This window comes from Poecilia reticulata, linkage group LG1, assembly GCF_000633615.1.
Source record: "Poecilia reticulata strain Guanapo linkage group LG1, Guppy_female_1.0+MT, whole genome shotgun sequence".
In the NCBI taxonomy this organism is placed as follows: domain Eukaryota; kingdom Metazoa; phylum Chordata; class Actinopteri; order Cyprinodontiformes; family Poeciliidae; genus Poecilia; species Poecilia reticulata.
Window position 1 is genome coordinate 31,367,964 of NC_024331.1, and position 25,769 is coordinate 31,393,732.

The 25,769-nt window shown below is 40.0% G+C and overlaps 1 protein-coding gene across 6 annotated transcripts in view; it reads left to right on the plus strand.

Moving 5' to 3' along the window:
• The window catches only part of bnc2 (basonuclin zinc finger protein 2), a 224,415-nt gene that overhangs the window by 149,101 nt on the left and 49,545 nt on the right, over positions 1-25,769 (plus strand). For 5 of the 6 annotated variants that reach the window (XM_008422785.2, XM_008422799.2, XM_008422814.2 and 2 more), the window contains 2 exons: positions 13,195-13,297; positions 15,824-16,059. In XM_008422785.2, coding sequence (XP_008421007.1) covers positions 13,195-13,297; positions 15,824-16,059 — 339 coding nt within the window. Of the gene's footprint in view, positions 1-13,194; positions 13,298-14,980; positions 15,098-15,823; positions 16,060-25,769 lie in introns of those variants that run through there. The other variant, XM_008422806.2, reaches the window with a different exon arrangement.

The window sequence follows — 25,769 nt, forward strand, 5'->3', positions numbered from 1 at the left end:
GTGTGTGTGTGTGTGTGTGTGCGCGTGTGTGTGTGTGAGCGTGTTATCATCGGTGATGAAGTCCCCTCTCACAGAGGAGTCAGCTGTGGATGCTGACTAATATCTTCTGTTTGTGTCGGATAGGAAGGTGCAGTGCTCTTTTTTTATTTTTCCATAAATCCTTCTCTCTTCTTTTCCTCTTCTTTCCAAGTTTATTATAGTTAACTAAAACTAACAAAATAACTACTTTTTTGATAATTTTCCACTGGAATAAATAAAAAACAGGAATTAATGTGGAAAAATTACAGCTCAGTGGAACTATATCTTGTGCTGTTTGAAACTAAAACTCACTGAAATTATAGATTTAATATCCTTTGTTTTTGTGTTTTTAAATGTGTTTATTAGCCATTTGAACTGATATGAAATAGATTTTTTCCCCACATACGCAGTTTATATCAGCGGTCAGCAAACTGCGGCGCTGCAAAATGGCGACAGGAAAAGTTGTGAGAAAACGCCGGAGTCAGTTCAGCAAATATCGAAGACATTTTCGAGTCTTCATTTCCCAACATGATGTGTTCATAATCACAATACAATCCTTCTGCACCTGAAAATTAACCAAAACTAAAAAACTAAAACTACCACAACTAAGAAAAGCCAGCAAACGCACTCTAAAAACTAACTGTGTTACATAAACAACAAGTCACAACAAATTCAAACTAACCTACAATGAAAACCCTGAACTACCACCAGCCTGCCTTCACTCAGCCCTAGAAAAGAATCGGACCCGGAGATATTTCAGTGGGCCAACAAGTGCGAGTGTCCTTATCTGCAGCTGTTGGCTCCTCTGATAGGCCGAAGGTCGGAGCAAATCTAACACCCACCGACGACAATGGCCTCCCTGTTTTCCTTCCTCCGCTGCCCCCACAGCTCCCAGATAAGGAAGTGTTTGTCCAAACCACAGAGAGCCCTCCATGAAAACGTGCAGCCATAAATTGACCTGTTTATGCAGAACAATAACAAATCCTTAATGCTGTCGTAACGGCGTTTGATGCTGAAATATTGCAGGAAAAACTTGCATTGAAAACTTGCATTGATTATTAAAATCAGGTTTTTAAGCATAATCTGTTCCTAAAAACGATGTTCTGTTTAACAGTGTTCTCACATGAGCTGATCCCCTTTTTGTCATGTTGGAACCACAAACTTTAAACTTTTATCAATAAAGATCTGAAAAGTGTGGCGTGCATTTGTATTCACACCGCAAAAACAGAAAATCAAATATTTAGTCTAGTTTTTAGTGTAAATGTGTTTTTACTCTTAAAACGAGACAAAACTAACTGAAAAGTAACTTTCCAGGAAGATTTAGGGACATATCATTTTTAAAAAGAACCAGTGATGTTTCGTGCTTTCTAAAATCTACTGAAAGACATTTAAAGTTGGTAAGTTTGAAAAAAAAGTTAAATATTTAAGGGTGTGAGTATTTTCCAAATAAATATTAGCATAAACTAAATATTTACCATTTCGTAACCAAGCTTTCGCTTCATTTAATGAAAAAATGCTTTCAGATTTTGTGAAGTAAAATCTTAAAATGTGTATTTTCTCTCACCTTTTGCACATTTATGTTTGCTTCATCCTACCTCCCCTACAAACATGATCCCATCCCTCCTTCTCCTCCTTCCCTCACTCCCTCCTCTTCCTCCTCTCCCTCCATCCATCCTTCCTCTCCCATCCTGCCCTGCATTCCCCAGCACCCATCTTTGAACCGGGTTCTGTGCCTGCAGACCCAGAGGTCTGTCGCTGGCTGCGCGGTTTGATGTCTGCCTGGGGAAATGCTTTGAGGTGAGCCGAGCAGAGCCGGGGGCGGGGACTCGGGGGCCGGGGGCCGGGACTCGGGGGGGCCTTGCATGCGCTGCCCGTCCAGCCAGAGCTGCTATTTGAACTGGCGGCTCAGCCAGAGCTGGCGCTGCGGTGCATCTGTCCACCTGTGCTGGTAACAATCCGACAGCATGGCATGTGATGGCGAGATCACAGGCCTGTGCGTTCTGATGTTGTTGTATCACGCTCTCTCTTCCTCGCCGTTTCACAATATCAAAGCCAGCTGGGTCGTTTTATCCGTCCACTTCATAAACAAGCGTGACTGTCCAGCAGCGCACGCACAGGCGTTCATCAAGACGTGAGTCAGGCCGATCCGGCTGGACGAGCCGACGGGGCGGTGCGCTCTCTCTCTCTCTCTCTCTCTCTGTGACCGTTTCACAAAGCTGGGGGCCGGGGTTGCCAGATATGACGGATAATTTCCATCCCAAACGCATCAAAACTCTCCAAAAAACCAGCACAGATCTCAACCGCTAATGAAACTCATGTTAAAAGTGACAGATTTAGTCAAAACACTCCATGTTACCGATCATTATTTCTCTAGTTTCTAGGAAATATCTTGGTACACTTGAAATATATATACAAAACTACGTTTTAAGTAACTTTTAAGCAACATGTGGGAGCTTATTTTAAGTCTCTAATTCCTTAATATTGATTAAGAACAACTATTTCCAATGGCTGATTATTAACTTATAGCAAAACATTTTTTCCATGTTATAAGTGAAATAATCTGCCAGTGGAACTAGAACTTTTTCATCAATATTAAGGTATTATTGGTTTAAAACAAGCTCCTATTTCTCAGTGTAATAAAAGTCAGATAGTCATAAATCTTATAAACTACAAAACCACCAAATTTTACCAAGTATCATTGGTCTAGTTAAAGTTCAGATATCTTAATACACTTGAAATAAGACGAAACTAACTTGTTTTAAGTCAACAATTCCTTCTCATTGATGGAAAAGCATTTGTTCCACTGGCAGATTATACGTGGAACAAATGATTTTTCATCAATATTAAGAAGTTATTGGTTTAAAACAAGTTGCTTTGTCTTGCTAAAAAGTTACTTCAGCAGATTTATTTTTGTAATTCCAATTTGTGCAATTTTCCTCTAACTGAAAACGCAGCTAATGATAAAATCAAAACTGCACATTTCTAAAGAGCCTCAGTTCAAAAACGTGTTTACAGATTCAGGAAACTGATTGAAAATCGATCTGTTCACTGTGTTCATGTTTGTGTGAACTGCTCATGATATCAGCCCCTTATTAACCAATCATACCACCAACACGAGTGAAAATGGTGACGTTACAAAGTGGAAATAACTCAAAAATGGTTAAAATAGTCGGCGTATTTTTTGCTTTTCTTCTTTGCTGCTTGCAGAAAGTTTCTGTTTCAGATCAGAGATGGAAACTTCATGTTTGGCCAGTTTTTCCTCCAGCATTTTGCACATAAGTTTGTGTTCAATTTGTATCCAAAAGACAAATAGATATATCTCACAAATGAATATTAACATACATGTAAAGGCCTTTCAAATCCAACGTTATTGTGACGGAGTGTAAAAGGGAGAAAAATGTCTTTGTCCCTTGTGGACGCCGTAGGTTCAGATCCAGAAGGAGGTTTTTGTTTTCAATAAAGCAGGTGAAGGCAAAGTGCAGCGAGGCTCAGAGTCTCAGCCAAACATCTGAAACTGGTGTTTCACATTTTACAGACACAAATTGTTCTCAGAACAATGAGATTCAGATGCACCTTGTTGTTTCTCCACTCTGCATTTTTGCTTTTGTCCCTTTTGAATTTCACGCCAGTTTGGAGTCACTCAGTAGAGAAATCCAAAGCCTCTGGCTGCAGGGTGGGTTGTGTGCACTTTGTCCAGTTTTAGCCGCATCTGCTGAAAGACTTTAAATTAGCTAGAAAGGTCGTCTGCTGTTTGCGGGGCCTTCGCGGCAGCAGATGCTGCTGCTCCCATTTGTTTGACATGAGAAAAGGAGAAGAAGGAAACAAAAATGAGCGGCTTTGAGTTCTTTGCATGAATACACGAAAACACATGCTTCTCTTCTCCTTCTGTAATCCACCGGGGGCTCACGCCCCATTTGGTTCCCATTAGCATAGCTCTGGTGGCTCTGCCCCGTGTCAAAGCCCAGATGCACAGCTGCACGGAGGACAAGGACCTCTGGCAGCAGGAGCTGACAGGGAGGACCGGCCTGACGCAAAGTTAGGATGAAACTAACAAAACAACGAAGACCGAGACGAGAAAGCAGCTCTGTTAACGGAGATCAATTAAAACCACAGCTAATGGGGAAAAACTATAAGGTAACACTTTATTTGAAGGGGGTGAATAAGACTGTCATGAACATGTCATAACACCTGTTATAAACATGAATAAGCCTTCATGAATATTTATGACTGTTGTCATAAAGCATCATTTCAGTAAATTATGACACTTTTAATACAAAGTTGACATTCAAAATGTCTTTGTTATGACAACTTGACATTAACCAATAAATCATTACTGTTTAAAATTTACCTTTAATAACATAAAGTTACCTAATTTTTAAAGTGCAATCAGTAATACTGTTATAACAGATTTATATCAGTAATAATTTTTCTTGGTTAATGTCAAGTTGTCATAACAAAGACATTTTGAATAATGTCAACATGGTATTAAAAGTGTCATAATTCAACGAATGATGCTTTTTAACAACAGTCATAAATATTCATGAAGGCTTATTCATGTTCATAACATGTGTTATGACATGTTTATGACAGTCTTATTCACCCCCTTCAAATTAAGTGTTACCAACTAGAAATATATTGTGCTTTTTAAAACGTGAAACACGCTGAAAATGAAATATGCTTTGTTTTGTGTTTATGAATCTATTTATCAGCCTTTTCAAACTGATGTGAAATTTATTGGATTTTATTTCCCGACATAAGCACAGACGTAAACACAGTCGGTTTACGTCAGCTGTCGACAAATTACGGCGCTCACACTCGTCTTGGCGGCTCCTAAATGCCGACGGCTAAAGTTTGGAGAAAATGACATCAGGTGGTTGTTCATAGGTAACCAGTAAATCAATTAATCACATGATAAATTTAAATAAATGAGGTCAATATTTTCCATTTGCGTGATTTATCGTTTAGCCTTTGTTGCTTGTTTCGGACGTCATAAGTCGTGTTTTTGTTGTTTTGTTTATTTATTTTGGATCTTTAGATCGTCTTTCAGTTCCGGTCTTAAATGATCCATAGAATTTAAAGTTTGTTAATCTTTGCAAATGTGTTCTTACATTATTATGCCATTAGCAGCATATTATTTAAAAATGGTCTCAAAACAACAATATTATCGTTTATCGCAATAACTTTTGGGACAATTTATTGTCCAGCAAAATTAATGTTGAGTATTTGTTACCCAATGACCTTTTTGAGTTCTGGAGCTAAAAATTAACCAAAGTGTGAAAAACTAAAACTAAATAATATTTAATTAATATTAACTAGTAAAAAACTAGCAAACACTCTAAAAATTTATTAAAACCTACTGAATTAGACAAAGAGTCACAATGAAAAATTTTAATCAAAACTATAATAACCCTGATGCTGCGGAGATTACAGTTAAACTTCCTGTTTCTTTCTGAAATAAAGGCTTAAAACCAACATAGTTGAAGTGATTATTGTTTATTTGGTTCTTTTGGAAACTCAGCTGGAAGTCAAACAATCGACGATCAGTCCTGGCATGAGGCATTTGCTCCCTTGTGCTTTTGCGGCGCGCTGCGTCACACTTCAAAGACTTCTACTTTTTTTATTCCCCGTGTTTTATTTGTCACCTGGCTCCAATATGGACGCCGTGAAGCCCCGATCCGTCCGTTTTTATGACACGCAAAGCTGCCGCGCCTCTTTTCCTGCACACGTTGGCCGCACATTTCTGGCAGGAAGTCGACGGCATTTCGGCAGCTAGCTCACGGATGAGATAATATCTTGTGGGTGGAAGAGAGGACAAGATGCTCCCAGTGTTTTACAGTGACCCTAAGCAGAGACAAATTTAAATCTGAAGCCGATGCTGCGCAGCCCCGCTCGCTCTCTCTCTCTCTCTTTCACACACACACACGCACACACACAAGCACACACGGGGTTTTCATTTAAATCTCAGCTTTGCTTAACTCACCAAACAAGAGATGTGGTCTGTGGCTGTGTGTTGAACATGCTAAAGGTTTCAATTAAGGGAGGAGGAACCAACACACACAGCTGCTGGATGCTGGGTGTGTGTTGGCTTCGGCTGAACCCAACAGAGCAACTGGTGTTTTAGCAGTTTCCTGCGGCATTTAGTTACAGTGTCAGCCTTAAAAAAATGATGTCAGGGCACTAATTCAGTTGTACAGGATATTGGTTTAGGATCAGCCTGGCTGCTATTGTTCCATGAAGCCTGTGCAGATTCCATCGTTGGGTTTTAGATCCAGATCCTGACAAAGGTTGTTGGCCTTTCTTACTAGAAAGTTTAGAAACAATCGTTTTATTTTATCTTGAAAAGAGTTCCACATTAATAAATAAGTGTTTCTAAGAAGTTTATCCATAAGTGATATAACAAATATTTTTTGTCAATTTCAAAAATACTTTATTTGCCTTGAAGGGGATTTAAATGTCATGGTGATGCTGTGGCAGAAGGGGTCTCCTGTAGGATGTTTTCACACCTGATTGTCCAGCAGACTCAGAAATTGCAACATTTGTTGCATTTTTATTTACTGAGGTTCGCTTTCACACTGCTGTATCAAATGATCCAAACCAATTGGAAAAAGCTGTCCCCCTCCTCGCCTGTAGGGGCGCTGCACCAAGAAACACAACATGAAAACCTCTGAAGAAGACACATAAATGGAGTGGCGTCATATTTTAGCGTTGTAGGATTTCTCTATTATCTTCGGTAAAAGAACACAAGCCATTTCTCCCTCTAATGCTCGTCTTGTTAGCGTTTGTTTTGGTTGTATTTACCCAGAATGCCCTGCGCTGTAGTTCACTTCCTGCGTTTGGAGCAGTCTCCCATCCGCTTGGTGTTCACCAATGCATTCGAGCTGCACCAGAGTTCACTTCAACCGAACCGAGACGAGGTTTGTAGGCGGGCCACGATTCGCTCTTTGGTCTGCGTTAGTTTGATTACGCATTCACACCTCCCCAAACGAACCAGACTTTCTAGATAAACGGACTGGAGTCGGATTACAGCGGATTAAACAGGACTGTTGGGAATGCAGCCTTAATTGGACCTAAAAATGAGCTTCTTATCAGCAAAATCTACAAGTGGGTTTGGCGTGAAACAAAGGAAGTGTGAAAGCACGCTTTAGCTTCTGTGACGCATGGCGACGGTTTGGGCCTGTTTCTGTTGCAGGCTTCATGAACCTTCATGAAATACCAGGATGTTTTGTCTAAAAATCTGAAAAAATGGGTCATCATTCAAACCACAAGGCCAGATCAACGCAGAAATCTTAAATATCTTCACCGGGGCGTGAACAGATTTCTCCATGTCTCTTTGTGGTTTTGTATTTGTGATGCTGAGATGTGCAGACTGTTTAAAATGACCTTGGACCTCCTTCTGCTGTTCCTCTTTGCTCAACTTCTTCACTCCATCTGTCTCGTTAAGAGTGTTTTAATCGAGAGTCTGATGCTGGCCATCGCTGCTGTCAGTGTTTACACAGTGGGGCTGGGACAGCGGCGGCGAGCCAAGCAAAACATCCATGAAACATCAAACCTCTGGCTAAACAAAACCCTGCAGCGACACACACAGAGAGTTGAGTAAGATAAGTGCAGAGGAAAAAGAAAAAGCAAAAAAAAATGACACTTGACTACGCTGTTGACTGCAGCGGCACCGCAGCAGCTGTGCGTGAGTGTTGACTGTTGTCTGGTTCTAATTGCTGCAGCGTTGTGGGAATTTCTTCAGCTTTTGCTGAACATCGTCCTCTTTAGGTCCGAGCCAGAAAGGAAACGCTGGCGAGACGTTTGTACGGTGACTAATGTGGAGTATTTGGCCGAACTTCCTCCCCCCTCTTTGCCTGCTGTGACAAATATGTACAAGTGTAGTGGTGGGATCAGACAGAGTGTGAGAATATACAGAATCATGATTCAGTTTCTTGTTTTTCTCTTTTTTCCATTTTATTCTATAATTCCTGGTTGAAAAACTTCAACCACCAAGCACATGAATATCATTCCCATAAAGGTATGATCATATGACATTTGTTATTTCATCATCCAGTCTTATGTAAAAGACGTTTTGAGAGTAGTTCTCTACTGTGATAGTATTTCAGTGCTAGCATGCTAGCTGGCCCGCTAGCTGATGATTTAGTTTGTTTTTCTCTCTTTTTCACCATTTTATTTTTTAATTCCTGGTTGAAAACATCCGCCAAGCACATTACTATAGTTCCCATAAATTTATGATCATATAATATTTGTTATCTCATTAGCAGCCTTATGTATAAGACGTTTTGAGAGTAGAATATCTCTTAGCATTTTGGCGCTAACATGCTAGCGCTACTAGCCTAACTGCTAATCTGTTAGTGGTGATTTAATACAGCATACGTATCACGTAAGCAAGTGAACAAAAAGCATTTTTTAACAGCAAGTTTCTTGTTTTTCCTGCCAACCTTCTTTCCAATGTTTTGTCTTTATAAGCTTTGATGCCATCGCAAAGATTTTTATTATGTTACTCCTGTCTGACAACTTTGACTCAAATTAATCGTAAGAACTAACAAGCAGTCTGTTCCCTCACCCTTTCTGCCATCATTACCCACTCAGTTAAAGGGGGGTTGCTGCTTCTTTATTGCTGTTCTTAATGCTGTTGTCTGCTTAATGGGCCAGATATGAGAGGTGCTGCAAGCCGGCGTAATAAGTCAGTGATTAGAGGGCGCCTTGTCACAGCAGCAGCAGCCCCGCAGACAGTGGCATGCTCTAATTGCCGTATTAGACGCCCCTTAACTATCTCATCAGCTGTCAGAGTTCAGCTTGTAAACAGCAGAGGTGCATTTGATATTTCCATTTGTTTTATTTCCACCGATCCTCGCTTAATCCGAAACGCCTGCACCGTGTGACAACGTGATGTTTTACAGAAAGCTCCTTAGAGAAGGAAAAAGAAAACGCTCAGAGTTTAACGTGGGGTGAAAGCTAAAAAAAAACTGAATAAAAAGCATCTGGTAAGCAACATCATTTCAGCTGCAAAACGTTATTGCTTTGGTTAAATAATCCAGCTGTTTATGGTCTATTGATATAAATATTGCCCACCGTGGTTTCTCATACATGAAAAGAAAGTCCCCACATTGCAAACGCTGTGCACAGCCTGTCTCCACCGGGGCGAGCAGCTGGTTTTCCCAAAGGACCGTTTAAGCAACTATGGCTGTTGTTGAAAGCCAAACCATTGCCTGAACACAGTTTTTATTTCATAATATGATTTGTCTTCATCTTCGTGCAGCAGAATTATGTCACTAATGTACTCAACATAAATAATAGCATTCTTTTTAACGTCGACTTGTGTTAATAACTGCTTAAATCTGTGTTTGTTAGTATTTCTTTTAATTATGAGCTGAAAATCTCTGGCTACGCTCACCCAGCAGGTCTTGTTGTAATGGACGCGGCTCTCTGTGGATCGATTTTAAAGTTATTCAATAATGGAAGCCGACAGTATCTTCACAAGATCATAACAAGTGAAGGAAGCCAAGTAAAAACAAAGCGAGCTAATTTACGTCCGGATTTACGACGTCTGGCCTCTTCTGGTGCAGAATTATGACTCGCATCAATGAGGTAAAAGTCAGACACAGGTTAGGTTTCGAACCAAACAGGGGGTTAAAGTTATTGAGCAGCATTAACGCAACTCACTGATGTTAATTATATTAGCCGTCATAATTTAATTTTCCGGTTGTTGAATCGTTCAAAATGGCGGCCTGTGAAGTGGCAGACTCCTTTAACACAACAAAGTGGGACCATTTCTTTACCTAAATTTTAGTTAAGATTTCCAGCTTCTGTTCTAACAATAGAAACTTAGAATTTCAACCCAATATATTTAACATTGTGTAAAACGTCACCTTTATGAAAAATTGTTTGGTCAAAGTGTAGCTAGTGCTAGCTTGCTTAGCAGGTAAAAAGCTAATGCTATCTTTAGCAAACAAACCTCCTTTCTTGTGTACAGTTATTAACCCAAAACTCTAATTTTACAGTGTAATTTTACTAAATGCATTTATTTTATCTCATCAAAGAAGTTAATAATTTTATTTGCTAAATATCGGACTGAACGACTCGGCCTGAACAAGTACATTTGAAGTAGCTTCAGCCGCTTTTACACATCAATAAACATATTTTCATTTAAGTCTTTTACCTTTTAATTGTCAGCCACATTTTTTTACAATTTTTCAAAATTAGTCTCTTTTCTAGATTAACAAAAAACTGCCAATAGCCGTCACTGTCCACAATAACTGCAGAATTTTAATTAATATGAGTTACAATAACATTTAATCTCCCTTTGGGATCTATAAAGTATTTTTAAATTTAAATATTTTTACTCTTGGTGCGGTTACAATTATCCAAGTTCTCAGTGTAAACTAAAGGGACACTCCGGCAATTTTTACAGTAGTTTCAGTGACAGTTTACATTCGGAAGGGGAAGTTGGTGGATTTGAGGTTTTCTGACCCAGTTAACACCAAGAAGTGGCAGAAATAATTTATTTTAATCAATATATTTTATAACAAAGTAAAAAAGAGTCTAACTGCTGGAGAAAATAAAGCCAGATCATTTCTGTTGGCCTTTTATGTCTAAAAATGTTCACATTTGCGGCCGTGTGATTGCCTGTGCACAGCCAGGTCTGCTGAGGGAAGCAACCGTCAGCCCATTAAGAGCCTGGATTTCAGTCGCCGACGTTCTGCAAACCTGACACGTAATCCTCCCTCGCACCTGGAGAGCTTAAAAAAAACGGTGTAAATTCAAATCACCTCCGCCTCGAGTGTCATCCGGTGTCAAACTGCGAGGCGACGCGGCTGGAAGTGGTGTAATTTTGTGTTTAATCTCGGATTAGCCCATGTTCGCTTTGACACCTGCAGGAACTAATCTGGTTTGTAACACCTCAAGGCGCGCAGGTGGGGATTCTCATAGATTTTACGCTCCCTTAGTAGATTAGAGGTTTTATATGTTGCAGGAAAAGGTGCTAATCCACAGACTTTCTGTTGAACACCTGAACGTGCCCTTCAGTTTGTGCGCATGCAGCGAGGAGCAGAAATATTCGGAGCGCCTCGCTGATCGATCGGCGCTCTGATCTGTGCAGCTGGAGTGCTGATTGGCTCCGATACTGAGAAATAAAGGCCACAAACTGCGACCTTTTGTCACTAAGCTGCCACACCAAACAGCGAGAAAGCCTCGATAGCGCAGACAGTTCAGGCTGTAAATTCATAAAACTCCAGCAGCTGATACTCGAGGTTTCGGTTTGAGAGCCAGCAGACGTTTCGCCACAGATTCTTTATCTCTGACCGATGTCCGAACTACCGGGCGGTTTAGATTTTCCTGTCAAAATAAACAGACACAGACTAATTTTCCTTCATATTACAATTTTTAAAAATCCTTAAACTCTAATCCTTAAGACTGCAGAGAGAGGGAGGAGTTTTCAGAGCTCTGGTTTTGTTCAGCACATGTTCTCCTTCAGCTGCAGAAATCCTGCAAATTTTATCAGTTCATCTCGATAAGATAAAGAAAATACATATAATAAATGATGAGCTGATATCAAGATTAAAGTTTTTTATTTCTTTTGCTCTGTGTTGTCATGAAACTTGCAGCTTGCAGCTGCTGAACTTATTTGGATGAGGGGACTGTGTTTGCTTTGCAAGCAGCTGCTGTGGTGTTTTTTAATTAATTTAAGGAAAATGTAGATTTTTTTTAAGTGGACTCCTGTGAAACATGTTTAAAGATTTGTTTATGTGGAGTAGCCGTCGGCTGACATGGTGTATGTGTTGCACTGAGATGCCCTGGTCGTGTCTGGACACTTAACCTTTCAGTACTAAAAGCTTTCCAAGGTCAGATGAAGTGCAGCTCCGGTGTTGAGTAATGGAGCCTCAGTCGCAGCCAGCGTGTGTTTTCAGCAAAAACTGTGTTTGAGAATCCGCTTCACGAGATTCTCTTTTTCATTTCTATTCACCTCTGCTTTCAGGAAACTGTTATCTTTTGAGGTTTCTGTATTTTGAACAGCCACAACAACCAGCTTTTATGTACATTCAAATTATAACTGACAAAATGTTTATTGTGGCATAAAGAAGAGAGCTGTGTCTAATTTAATATCTGAGAGGGGGAAGCTTTCATTTGGCACTCTGAACCCAAAACTATTAGATATCTGCGTTTTGTTTCAGTAGCAAACATTGACCCATAAGTTAATAAGTCTCCACCTTCCTATTGGTTCAGTGGTTGAGCAGGAATAAATTGATCTCTAGCTAATCTCAAAAACCACGGCGACTCTTAATCTCGAGCAACATTATGCGAACGCTCCGTCTGCGCAAATGAAGATTTACTCGGATTCCTGAAGTGGAAAACAGCTTAAGGTCATTTAAAAAACTTTGTGCCATCAGTGCAAAAGTAAAGTTAAGCCCTACAAGAAAAGCTCGCATACAAAATGAAAAAATGAAGAGGAGAAAATCGTGAGAATATTTAAAGAGTAGGGAGGTTAAAGGTTTTTCTAAAGGTTTTTCTTGTTTTTTGTACCAGTAATTCATACTATTAACAGGTTAGCATGTAAACATTAGACTCTGTCTTGATTCCCTGAAGAGTTTATAGACTCCATCATTTCCAAATCAGCTTCACTCCCATTTTTCATCCACTGACAGCGAGAATTAAAAAAAAAGATCTTATTTAAACCTTCAGACACCTTTTCATTTCAAACCCATCATTGGTAAAGAAAACGTTTTCTTCCATCAGCTACAACTTCTTCTCTGTTAATCTGTTAATGCTGAAGTGGTGCATTCACTGACTGGAAAAGAGACGTTTTTTTGTGTTGCTTTGTGTTCATTGGAGCTGAAAATCGGCTCCTTCCTGTCGTCTTTTATTTCGTTCAGTGACTGAACTCAGTTTTGTTTCTTTTATTTCATCGTGACTGAACTCCGGTTTGTTTCTTCTTTTATTTCGTTCTGTGACTGAACTCAGGTTTGTTTCTTTTATTTCATCNTTCGTTCTGTGACTGAACTCAGGTTTGTTTCTTTTATTTCATCGTGACTGAACTCCGGTTTGTTTCTTCTTTTATTTCGTTCTGTGACTGAACTCCGGTTTGTTTCTTTTATTTCGTTCAGTGACTGAACTCCGGTTTGTTTCTTCTTGTATTTCGTTCTGTGACTGAACTCCGGTTTGTTTCTCGTGTTTCTGCAGGCCATTCGGTGCACACTGGTGAACTGCACATGCGAGTGTTTCCAGCCTGGAAAGATTCACCTGCGGACATGTGACCAGTGCAAGCACGGCTGGGTAGCTCATGGTAAGACAATGTCCAAGCTGTGCTGTATATATAAATATTAGTGCGCCATCAAGGTCCTGACCTCATATCTATACATATCCTCCGCTTGGAAAATTATCATAGATGCCAAAAGCATGAATTCTGTTCTGCAGCGAGTATTTTGAGCTGTTTCTATGTCATAAATAAACTTTGTAGAACTTTTCCACCTTTGTTTCCCCCGTTCTGTTTTCTCTAATTGTTGTTTTGCAAAAAACCCAACAAAAACATTTTTACAGGGGAGAAAGTAATGTTAGAGACCACACCTCATCCGTTTTATTACACAGGTAAAAGAGAAGAAAAAAGGGAGAAGAGGGAAAGAAAGTACAAAGCGAAGAAGGAAGGAGGGGGAGATTAAAAAAAAACACCTGTTTGGCTCTGGTCCGCACAAGAACAGGCTGCGAGGCCTTCAGCGGATCGCACAGGACCCCATTGACTATTTTTTAATCTCTCCCTCTGAACTGAGCTGTCAGGCACACATCTCTCCTCTCTCCCCCGCTTTTCATTTCATGTCGGCATTGGCAGGGACTCTGACAAGTAGTTCTTCATATTTTATTATGTTCGTGTCTGGCTGCGCTGCTGTTGTCAGGCGAAGCCTTCGTCCCAGGATCAGAGAGGGAGAGAGAGAGAGACGCAACCAGGTGTCACCCAGACAGGCAGGAGGGAGGGGGAAGGATGAAGTAAAGGAAGAAAGGAAGAACTGAGACAAAGAGGACGAGTCAAACAGGTGTCGCCCAGACAGCCAGAGAATGGAAAGAGGTGACTGAGGTTGCACAGTAGAGCTAATAACAAATCTGCTGGACCTAAAGCAACATGTGAGCCCACCTGCCCTGCAGCTGGAGTTCGCTCTGCTTTTTTACATCAGAGTCGGGTCGTAAATCACTGTTCTTTACATGCGTTTGGGTCAAAAATAGTTTATAATGCTTTACCTAAACTGTCAGGGTGTCAGTGCAGTAAAGGTTCAATAAAAGTAAAAAAAAAAAAGATGTGGTGTTCATTTTTATTTACGCCTTTCTACAAGAAAGTCAGCTAAGTGAGTAAAATGATTTAAATGTGGAAGATGGTGTTCTGGTCAGACGAGAACAAAATGAAGCTTCACGCAAAACTTTGTCTCACCTGGAGTAGCACAGACACGTAGCCATGTAGCATCATGCTGTGCAGGTTATCAGCTCTAACTCCATGACAAACCTTGAAGAAAGCCTTCCAGGCTGCAGACGACTTGGGCGTGGCGCTACGTTGGATTGGATGAACAGAATAGCAGATACTGACCAGCAGTGGTGGGCACATTTCTGCTAACACGCTAATAGCAGAGCTAATTTCTCTTTTAGCACTTTTGCTAACTTTGAAGTTTTAGTTATTGACTGTTAAGAATTCTTTAAATAGTTATACTTTTATATTCATGCTCTTATTTTGAAGTGGGTGAATGTAGCAGTTCTGTTTCCTCTCTGTTTCTATTTTCAGTTTTTATTTTTTTGAAGAAACTTTATTGAGCAAGTAACGAGAACACGGCAAACAATCAAATGAGGCATACAGATGAACAAACAACCAGGGGTGTAAATTAAACAAATACATGTAAAAATTCAAACTTATGACTTTTTTTGCCTCCTCTCTGCCGGTGACGTAGTAAATTACATTTATTCTGTACCCAGAATGCATTGCAGTGGAAGTACAGTCTAGTAAACAACAAAACCGCTAGTTTAATTATGCTAGTGTCGTCAATTTGGAAAAATCAGCAACAGAGTTAGCAGAACTCAACAACTATAAAACGGAAACCATGAGTGAAAGGTTTGTTCTAAAGAATCACCTCATGAACTGTGTTTAATAGAAAGTTTGACCCAGTTGAAGACTGTGACGCACTGTGATTAGCCTGCGTGTTGTGCCATATCAACATGGTTGAATTTAAAGCTTTTAGCTTCTAAATGCTGTCTAAGTACAGCGCTTTGGCATTTCTTTCCTTAAATACTGTCTTTTATTAAAGCTTCACTCCTAGCTTTTGCTAACTGTCTTTGCGCAGTGATTTAGCATTAGCTTCTGCTAAATAATACCTTGGAAAAGAGCTGTAGCATTAACTCCTACCAAACACTGTCTTTTTATAGCACTTTAGTGTTAGCTTCCACTAAATTGATATAGCCCTTTAGCATTAGCTTATGCTAAATAATACCTTGGAAAAGAGCTGTAGCATTAATATAGCACTTTAGTGTTAGCTTCCACTAAATTGATATAGCCCTTTAGCATTAACTTATGCTAAATTCCGTTTTGGCATAGCACTTTAGCATTAACTTCTAGTAGATAAATACTGTCTTGGTTAAATATTACCTCGGTGTAGCGCTTTATCAGCTTCCATTTAATATGGTCTTGCTATAGCATTTAGCATTAGTTTCTGCTAAATACTGTCTTGGTATAACACTTTAACAATAGCTTAGCTAATTGTTTAGTTAGCGGCGCCCACCACTGCTAACCTCTTAGCATTCGCTGTTCATCGCCTGTTCTTTCGCCTGCTCCTCTTTGCAGCCCTGGACAAGCTCAGCACCCAGCACCTGTACCACCCGACCCAGGTGGAGATCGTCCAGTCCAACGTGGTGTTCGACATCAGCAGCCTGATGCTGTACGGCACCCAGGCGGTTCCCGTCAGGCTCAAGATCCTGCTGGACCGCCTGTTCTCCGTGCTCAAGCAGGAGGAGGTTCTGCACATCCTGCACGGCCTGGGCTGGACCCTCAGAGACTACGTTAGGGGCTACATACTGCAGGTCGGTGGCTGCCACACACTGCTATCAAGGCGTACTTACTCCAAAATGGAGCCCTTGCTGACAATTTTCAGCCATTTCTGAAAGTGGAGAATAAGTCCACACCAGTGATCACTATCACCTTCACTTTTTCACTAAACACAGCCCACAAATTTCTCCGACCGGCGCGGCTTTTCTGAGAGGAATCGATCGAAAGCGTGGCAGTGACAATCTAGGCCACTTCAGCCCCATTTTCCCAACGTTTTCCCCGCTGTTACTCCCGCCTCGGTTCGCCCCCCGTTTTCCTGCCCCACAAACACTCCAGTGTGCCCCTCACCCTGAAAAAAAGGAAAGGAGAGAGAGAAAAAAAACCAAAGTGGAGAAAAATGTCACGCCAGCAAACTATAAAACCACTGTAGTGTGTTTCCTCTCCCCATCCATCCAACCATCCCTCCTTCCACTCGTCCCTCCCAGATAATTGCAGACAGGCACGTTTCTCAATCAACGGTGCAGAGGTTTTGGTGTTGAAACCCAAACCAAAGTGTTCCTGAATGAATTAGTTAACAGTGACTGAACATGTGCATGTGGTTAGCCCTATGTGTGTAAATCTGAGTGTGAGTAAGTGTGCTTATCTCAATGCATGTAAGGTCTAGGCTTCCAAGAATGTAAGTGGAACAGTATGGTGAGCGCAGGCTGGGCTGGAGGTGGAAACGGCTTCACAACTCATTCCTTTACATTAACATAACATAACATAGCATAGGGTTTAAATCTGGGGTCTTTCTGCATAGAGCTGGCATGGTTTTAACTTTAAATAATAATTTAATTGAAAATCAACACAATAATGTACACAATTTAAAGACAAACTCAGTTAGCAATACCAACAATTGCCAACTGAAGCTTATTTAGAAGCTAAATAAGCTTCTAATTATGTCATAAAGACTAATATTTTATCAGTAATAGTTAAAAACATTAATTCAGTCTTCATATTTGACTCATCATTGTGCTATTAATTTGTAAAGTAAACATTTATTTAGGTTAATATTTAGGTAATTTAGATTGTATCATCAATGTTTTTAGGTTATTTGTTGTTTTATGTAAATGAGACATTTACATAAAAAGTAAAATAAATAAAAAGAAGTACTTGTTCAACTGGTAGATTATTTTCACTGATAATTAGCACTTTTTCATAAGGTTAAAGGGATTATTGACTTAAAACAAGCTCCTATTTCTTGTTAGCTTTGTCTTAATTGAAGTGAAATGGGATATTTGCACTAGAAACTACCAAAGTTACTTGATAAGATTTTGAGTTTTTGCAGTGGTTGTACACTAACCACTTCACATTTACAGCTTAGGCCACAGCCAGCTGGTGAACTATCTGTGAATCCTTTATGAATGCGTTGTAACTTGTAGTGTTTTCCCAGAGCGGCTCCATTTTCCAGCCGGGTTTAAGCTACTGGGCGAGTTGTGTTTTTATCAGCTGGATCTAATAGTCAGCTGGTGGGAGCAGCGTTGCTCAGCCTCGTGTCACACCGCTGCCTAAATCCTCCCGATCTGCTCAGACGGGCTTCAAAGGCGCCACGGCCGCAGACGAGCAGCCAGTCACTTCAGGACAGTAAGCGCTCGCTGCTCGGCCCCATTAGCCTGGGAGTAGCTGTGAAATTCAATCATCTTCCCCGAGCTTCCGGGCCTCGCTTTGTGTCAGGGTGTGTTCCTCACCGCCGCGCTAAATGAGAGATAAAATGAGGAGAGCGGCTGTGCAGATGATAAGTTTTGCTTTTAATAATGATGTCAGGCGACGATGTTTGGTGATGAATTGGTAAATCGGTGCAGGAATTCTGTTTTTTTTAAATGGTGATTCAGGATATGAGCTGGAAAGCTCACTTTGTTCGCTGCTGATACCGATTCTAGTATCGATATCTGAGGTTTAGTGTCGGCCGATACCGATCTGATACAGAAAAACACGCTGAATTGGCTTAAAACGTTTTTAAACAAACACAAAATCACTAAACAAGCCAACAGGGTTTCACAACTGTTTACAACTTAAAAGAAAACTTTTTAAATCAAGTAATGAATTATATTGTTGATATACTTTCTACTCCAAATACCTTAGTATATTAACTTAGAGTAAATATTTATGAAGAATCGTAGTTTGTTAGCTCACATAATACACCAATAGCTACACAAACTGGTCAAATATGTAAAAACAACTTTAATTTCTTCAGAAAGTTCAATTAGGAGTAAAACAGCGAATGTATAATAAAGAAACTGAAAGTCATGAAAACACTAAGTTGTCTAACTTGGCCAAATGTGTAAAAGGAAACTGAGACAAACCTCAGATGTACGCCAGCTACACGCGCGCCGCAGACGTACGTCAGCTACGCGCACGCCGCAGCCTTATGGCAGTTACCCGCGCGCCAAAGACGTACGCCAGCTACCCCCACGCTGCAGCCAGAGCTTGTTTGCTGCTTCCTCACATCCGTTCTGCCTCACCTTCTTCCATCTCAATCATTGCAGCTTCGCTGGCCAACCGAGGTCAGAACAACCTGCAGATCATCCTGCCATTCACAAAATAAAACTATGCATGAAGACGGGGTTCTGTGAGCAGTTAGTATCTTACCTGTAATTCTCTGTTCAGACAATCTGGAACAAGTTTGGGCTGAAAAAAAATCTAAACTGATTTCAAATTCAAATGTTACTTCTAATGGTGGGACCTGATTAAAATTTTAATGGATTTACACTGCAAAAACACAAAGTATGTTTAGTCTATTTTCTACTGCAAATGTCTTAGTCTTGTCTTATTTAAAGTGTACAAACTCAAAAGTAACTATTTTGCAACATATGTTAGCTTGTTTTAAGTCAATAATTCCTTAGTATTGATGAACAAATTCTAGTTCCTCTGGCAGATTATTTCACTTATAATGTGAGAAAAATATTTAGTTATAAATGAAAATAATTTCAGTGGAACTTGCACTTTTTAATCATTAAGGAATAATTGGCTTAAAACAAACCTCTCTTTCTTGCAGAAAAGTTGTGCTTAATTTCAAGTGTACCAAGATATTTACACTAGAAACTAGGCCAATAAAACTTCATAAAATTTTCAGTTTTTGCAGTGTAATTGCAGTTTCTGTAATTGATTATTTACAATCAATCTGAATTTAAAACCATGTTTAAACAAAATAAGCAACCTTTTGAATTCAAAAATCCTTTTTGCTGCTAAATTACTGAATAAATAGACATATGAGCTCAACAACAGAGAGATTTATTTTTTTCAGTTTTTCAGGTTTTCCAGCCATCAGATTGGTGCAAAGATTCAGGAAGCCGCGACTCTTCCTGGGGCTTCTTTAGAAATATGGACTGTGGACGCTGACATTAGCTTTAGCATGTGTGCTGCTGCTACATGTTTAGCATTTGGATGCTAATTTAACTTGAAGAGCGTCGCTGGTAAGCTAACTGCTTTTAGCACAACTTGAACACAACAGCGGTCTACTCCAACCCGGATCGGGTTTGGAAGTAGAAACTAAGGCCCAGTGAGCCTGAGCTTCGTTACCCGTACCCGTTAGCGAATGCTGCTTGTGCGTCAGATTTATGGGTGTACCAGAAACGCGTGGATACAAAGGTTCCGCTTGGGACAATGTAATAAAAAAAAATCCAAATTAACACATTAAAGTCCCGGCGTTAATTTTAAAATAACAGAAAAACTCATGAAAATTTAATTTCATAAAACAGTTACACTGCTGTCAATATGGCAACAAACTGGACTAAGCAGTGGAAAAAATAAGCTAATATCCTGGTTCTAGTAGCACCAATTACGATTTATTTTATTTCAAAAGCAAAACCATATTTAAGTTTCACAATTAAATGTACCCAAAATTTCATTGTTTATTGATTTATTTATTTCACAACAGAAAATACACAGCTTATGATGGCTCCACACATCCCCAGTCAGGAAAATCCCAACCTTTTCTCAGATACTGAGCCAGAGAAAGTATCGATCTTCCTGTTGGCAGCTAGTCAGTTAGCATCGCTTTGCAATCAGGTCGTATAAATAAAAGCTGGCAGCCCAGACGGCGCACTGCAAAAACACAAAGAATTAGTTTCTAATGCAAATATATTATTACGCTTGAAATAAGACAAAACTAACCTGCAAGTAACTGTTCAGCAAGAAGGAAGAGCTTAATGTAAGTCAATGATTCCATAATATTGATTTTGAAATTATTAGTTCCACTGGCAGGTCACTTAAAACGACACTGCAAAAAGACAAAATCTTACCAAGTATTTTTATCTAGTTTCTAATGCAAATATCTCATGAAATAAAATAAAACTAACTTAAAAGCAAGAAATAAAAGCGTGATTTAAGTCAAAGCTTCTTGAATATTAATGAAAAGTTACTAGTTCCACTGGCAGATTATTTAACGTATAAAAAGACATTTGTCCATGTTTGAAGTGACATAATCAGCCTGTTGAGCTACAAATTGTTATAAATATTAAGGGATTATTGACTTAAAACAGGATCTTCTGTCCTGCTGCTAAGTTAGTTTGGTCTTATTTCAGGATTTTCACTGGACAAAAAAACTTGGTAGGATTTTGTGTTTTTGCAGTGCGGTGTTCGTTTTTACCTCAAAACTTCTCTATTTTTGTTATATTCTGCTGGTTAGATCAAGATAATCCTTCTCTCCTTTCACTCTGGTGCAACCCCTCGSCCTTCATCTCCTCCTCCTCCTCCTCTTGGTCTCGCTGGCTGTTTCCAGAAAGCCCCTCGGCCAACGTGCACCAGATGCCCGACTCCTGAGCTTGTCACCGCTCACTCCTCTGCTGCGCGCTGACAGATGGAATAGCAATCAGTGCGAGTCTCTCTGTCTCAGCTACTGTCTCCCACACTCCTCACCAGCTATTTTGTCTTCCTCTCTCTTATCCCTCGCAGAGCGGAGTAATAAGAGCGCGAGCCGAGAGCCAACATGTGGGCCGGGGCCCAGGCTTTCCTGAGCGACATTCTCAGTAATGTTCTGTCCTTGTAGAACATTGGGCTGCCTCTCCTTTTATGAGATGCGGTTTTTCTGACTCCACGCGGCTTCCAGGAGGCCCAGATGGAACCGCTAACGGCCCCCACCGCCGCCGCCGCACACACACACACACACACACACACACACACACGAACATACTGTACACACACAAACAGACCTAAGCCCTAATTGCACACACACTCGCAGGAATGCTTATCCAAGGCGCACAGGCAGCCGCGAAATCACACTCATCTATTCGACGCTTCGCAGACGGGGGCTTTGTTTGAGATCTGCTTTAGGTTAATGACACTCACGTTTTCTGATTTATCTGCTTTTCTCTGCTGTGTTGTTTCTGCAGGCGCACTGCAAAAACACAAATCCTACCAGCTGATTTTCCACTTCAAATATCTTATTACACTTGAAATAAAACAAAACTGACCTACAAGTAACTTTCTGCCACATAGATCAGCTTGTTCTGGTTCTGCTGGCAGATTTTTCACTAATGGCAAAAATTTCTTCTTACATGCAAAAAAATAAATAAAAAATTGGCAGTGGATCTGGTGCTTTTTTACACTGCAAAAACTGAAAACCTTACCAAGTATTTTTAATCTAGTTTCTAGTTTTCAGCTTTATATAGTGACTTGTTTTGTCTATATTTTCTTAATATTGATGAAAAAGTTCTCCCAGATTATTTCCCTTATTACAAAACATGTTTCCAGTGAAATAATATTAAAGTTGAACCTTTTCATCAATATTAATGAATTATTTACTTAAAACAAGATCCTGTTTCTTGCTAAAAAGACACGTTTAAGCTGGTTTCACTTGTACTAAGATATTTACACCAGAAATACTTGGCAGGATTTTGTGTTTTTGCAGTGTAGAAATATTTTTATTTATTAGAAAAAATATTTTAAGTTATGAACAATTACAAAACACTTTATAAGTGAAATAATCTGCCACTTTTTCACCACTATTAAGGAATTATTGACTTAAAACAAGATAATTTTCTTGCTGAAAACGTGGCGTGTGCTAAGATATTTGCAGTAGGAGCTGGATCTTACCTGGCAGGATTTTGTTTTTGCAGTGCAGACATGCAGAGGAAAGGGGTGGTGCTGCAGGAGGGTCTGCAGCCCTTTTCTCCCCCCCTAAATTTTAACTGTAATGTTGTACATGTGTACTTACACATGTGGAATATTGGGTGTAATTACGTGGATTAGGGTACAAGAGTGTTTGTGTAGGACAGGAAACCATTTCCACTTGCAGGTGGGCCTCGGTGAAGGTAAAACTTGGCGTCTCTGTTGTGGTTTAGATGGGTATTTATTGAGCCAGAGCCACATTTCTGTGAATTTCTGTCATCTTTTTTTTTTTTCACCCCGTAAACTCCCCACATTTCTCGTCTCACACTTTGTCAGCCGTGAAGGTCGCCGTATCTCCTGATCCGCCCGCCTGAGAAACTTCCATTTTAGGCAGTCCGTTTCTGTGCAGCAGCAGCAGCGTTCTTTTGGACAGAATCCCTCCGTCTCCTCCGTACGGCACAGTTGTAACCCCGTAACGTCCTCCCGTCCGCCCTCCATCACCTTCCTGCTCTCAGAACCTGTTTTCTGTTATCACGACTTAATGCCTCACCCTGGGAGATGGACGGGCGGAGGCGGCGGGCGGGGGGCGAAGGCATTCTGCTACGGTGGAAATTCTTACGTTCATATGGTTATGATTTGGTGGGGAGGTCAGCCTCGATTTCTGCTGGAAGGCTTACGGTTGGCTGTGCGCTGGCCGTGCTGGGCTCCAAACACTTCAAAGACAGCCGGCGTACTTAATCAAGGTGAATCTCAGCCCCACCTCCCCCACTTCATGTACACACGCACACACACACACACACACACACACACACACACACACACACACACACACACACACACACACACACNACACACACACACACACACACACACACACACACACACACACACACACACACACACACACACACACACACCACTGTCCTCCCTGCTGATTTTTCTATTCTCAGCTCCTCATCTTTTACTAAGAAGGTGAACCGACGTGATTTAAAAAAAGGGGATCAGTCAGAAATGAATCCTGATCATTTGAGGTAATTAAAGATGCACCAATAATTCAACGATTTTATTTTTCCTTGAGGCCTGTCGGGATGATTTTTATTTTTCAAAGGAATACATCTCATAGAAGGTTAAGTGTCCAAAATAGCTCAAAATAATCAGTATGTCAATAAGGGCTGAAACGATTAATCGTGATTAATCACAATTATTTGTGATTAAATGCATTAATTATGATTAATTGGATCAATCATGATTAGTTGCATTGAATTGGACTCAAATAATTTACCAATCAATTAATTGTTAACTTGAATATAATAATAAAAATAATCAATGTTTCAATTAGGGCTGAAACGATTAATTGGATTCATCATGATTAATCGTGATGAATCGATTATTGAAATAATTGTCAGCTAATTTAGTCATGGATTAATCGTTAACTGGAGCCAACAGACCCAAAAACAGACTATTAGCTGACAGAACAACACATTCAGAGGCTTTGATGTCTGACCTCATGACCTTCAAAGGGCTAAATTAGTTAAAAATAATCAATACTTTAACTAGAGCTGAAACGATTAATTGGATTTTAGATCAGTCGCGTTTAATAAGATTAATCATTGTTAATTGTGATTAATCATTTATCGAAAAAGAGCATTTGCTAAAAGAACAACAAACTCAGAGCAGTAATTAAGCCAAATCTATACAAATATAAATTTATGATGAAAAAACATCTTTGCCTGTAAACATGTTTTACCCAAAATACCTCTGGTGGCAGTTCCAGCTGCCACAAGATATTCTGTAAAAATACATCCCATTAATCATCTTTTGCTTTCCAGTTATTAATCATTTAATTAATAAATCAGTCACTAGACCTTCCCTCCACTGTGTTGGTGTTAGTGGAGCAGAAAGGACTGATTTCTTTACATTATTGAAATTATTATTTTAGCTGCAGCTGCATCCTTTGCCACAAATAATCAAGCGTTCACTAAAGGAATAATATGCTGTTGCATTTGAGGCAATAAATGTTAGAATCTGGTAGTTTTGTGGTAGAAAATGGGATTTCTCAATGTGTGATTTTCTGCTCGCCTATCGGAGCGAATCAGATAATTTCTGATTTGTCTGATTGGTGCATCTCTAATTAAATTCTCCTTTTTCCTGTTTTAACTGAGCTGCGTTGTAGGAAGCTGAAAACCTCCGGCCCCGTTTGCAGTAACCTTCCTCCCTGTCACTTCTCTCACGTCTGACAAAGCTCGTCTGAAGCTCCTTACACAGGTCCTGCCCATGCCAAATCCTCGGCCGCTCACCCCTCAATCCAGAACTCAAGCCTCAAATGAATCCAAGCTGAGGAAGCGAGGTTATGTGCAGGTTAGACTGTATGCAGGAATTTGGGGAATAATTCCCTTTATATTGGATTTGGAAGGCAGACTGGATTTGACCAACAAGGCCTCACAAGTTCAACTCTGAGACTAAAATAATAGTGTTAGAATAATGATATGCAGCCATTTTCTCTGGGTTAGAAGCACATTTCTGTGTTAGCATATGAAGGTTGCGACCACAGTAACTCGGAAGCAGCTCATTTCTTCGGCTCCGTGTCAGTTTGACTCTTTCTGATTGTGTTTATATTTCAGGAGTTTTGCCTTTTTTTTAGATAAAAATAGCAGATAGACGGCACCAAACCTTTTCACTAAGGTAACTGCTCCTCTCTAAATCCTTTCTCTTCTTCATCTCAGCCCACAGGTTTGAACAGGATTTACGTCTGAGGTCTTAAAGTTGATTTTGTGGTCGGTGAGCATTTTCTCTGTTGGTTTGGTCAGATGTTTTGGATCATCATCCTGACCCATTTTCAGTTTTCTGGCAGAGCCCAACAGATTTTTATGTAAAACATCCTGATAGCCATATAAGAGTATAATAGGGACAGGAGGCAGGCTTATTTATGAAAAAGTGGGAGTGTCGTCTCTGTTGCTAGGAGTTTAGATGTCTGTTTGCAATGTGACGATATTTGTGTTGTATGAAAGAAAAAAATAATGAAAAAATATGAAGCGTAGTCCCTGCAGTGTGTCCTGGTCTCTCTTTCAAGCCTGAAGGAGAAGATGAAGTCTGTGGATCCTCCTTTGGTTCCAAAACAAACCTGCATCTCCACCAAGCATCATTGCCACGGTTTCATCTGTTCAAAACGTGTTAGTTTGACTTTAGCATCGGACCTGTAGCTACAGAGCGACCCAAAAGATCAGCACACAGCTACCATACTTTAACGGCATGTTCTCTGGTCTTTCCCATTTTAATTAATGGTTGTGTCATATTTATATGTAAGGACAGAGCTGTGCACCTCTAACTACAAAGTTAGTTGCAGCTAACCCTAAAGCACTATATAAACTCTGTAGCTAGCAGAAGCTAATGCTAAAGCGCTATATGAACTCTGTAGTTAGCAGAAGCTAATGCTAAAGCGCTATATAAACTAGTTAGCAGAAGCTAATGCTAAAGCGCTATATAAACTAGTTAGCAGAAGCTAATGCTAAAGCGCTATATAAACACTAGTTAGCAGAAACTAATGCTAAAATGCTATATAAACTCTGTAGTTAGCAGAAGCTAATGCTAAAGCGCTATATGAACTCTGTAGTTAGCAGAAGCTAGTGCTAAAGCGCTATATAAACACTGTAGTTAGCAG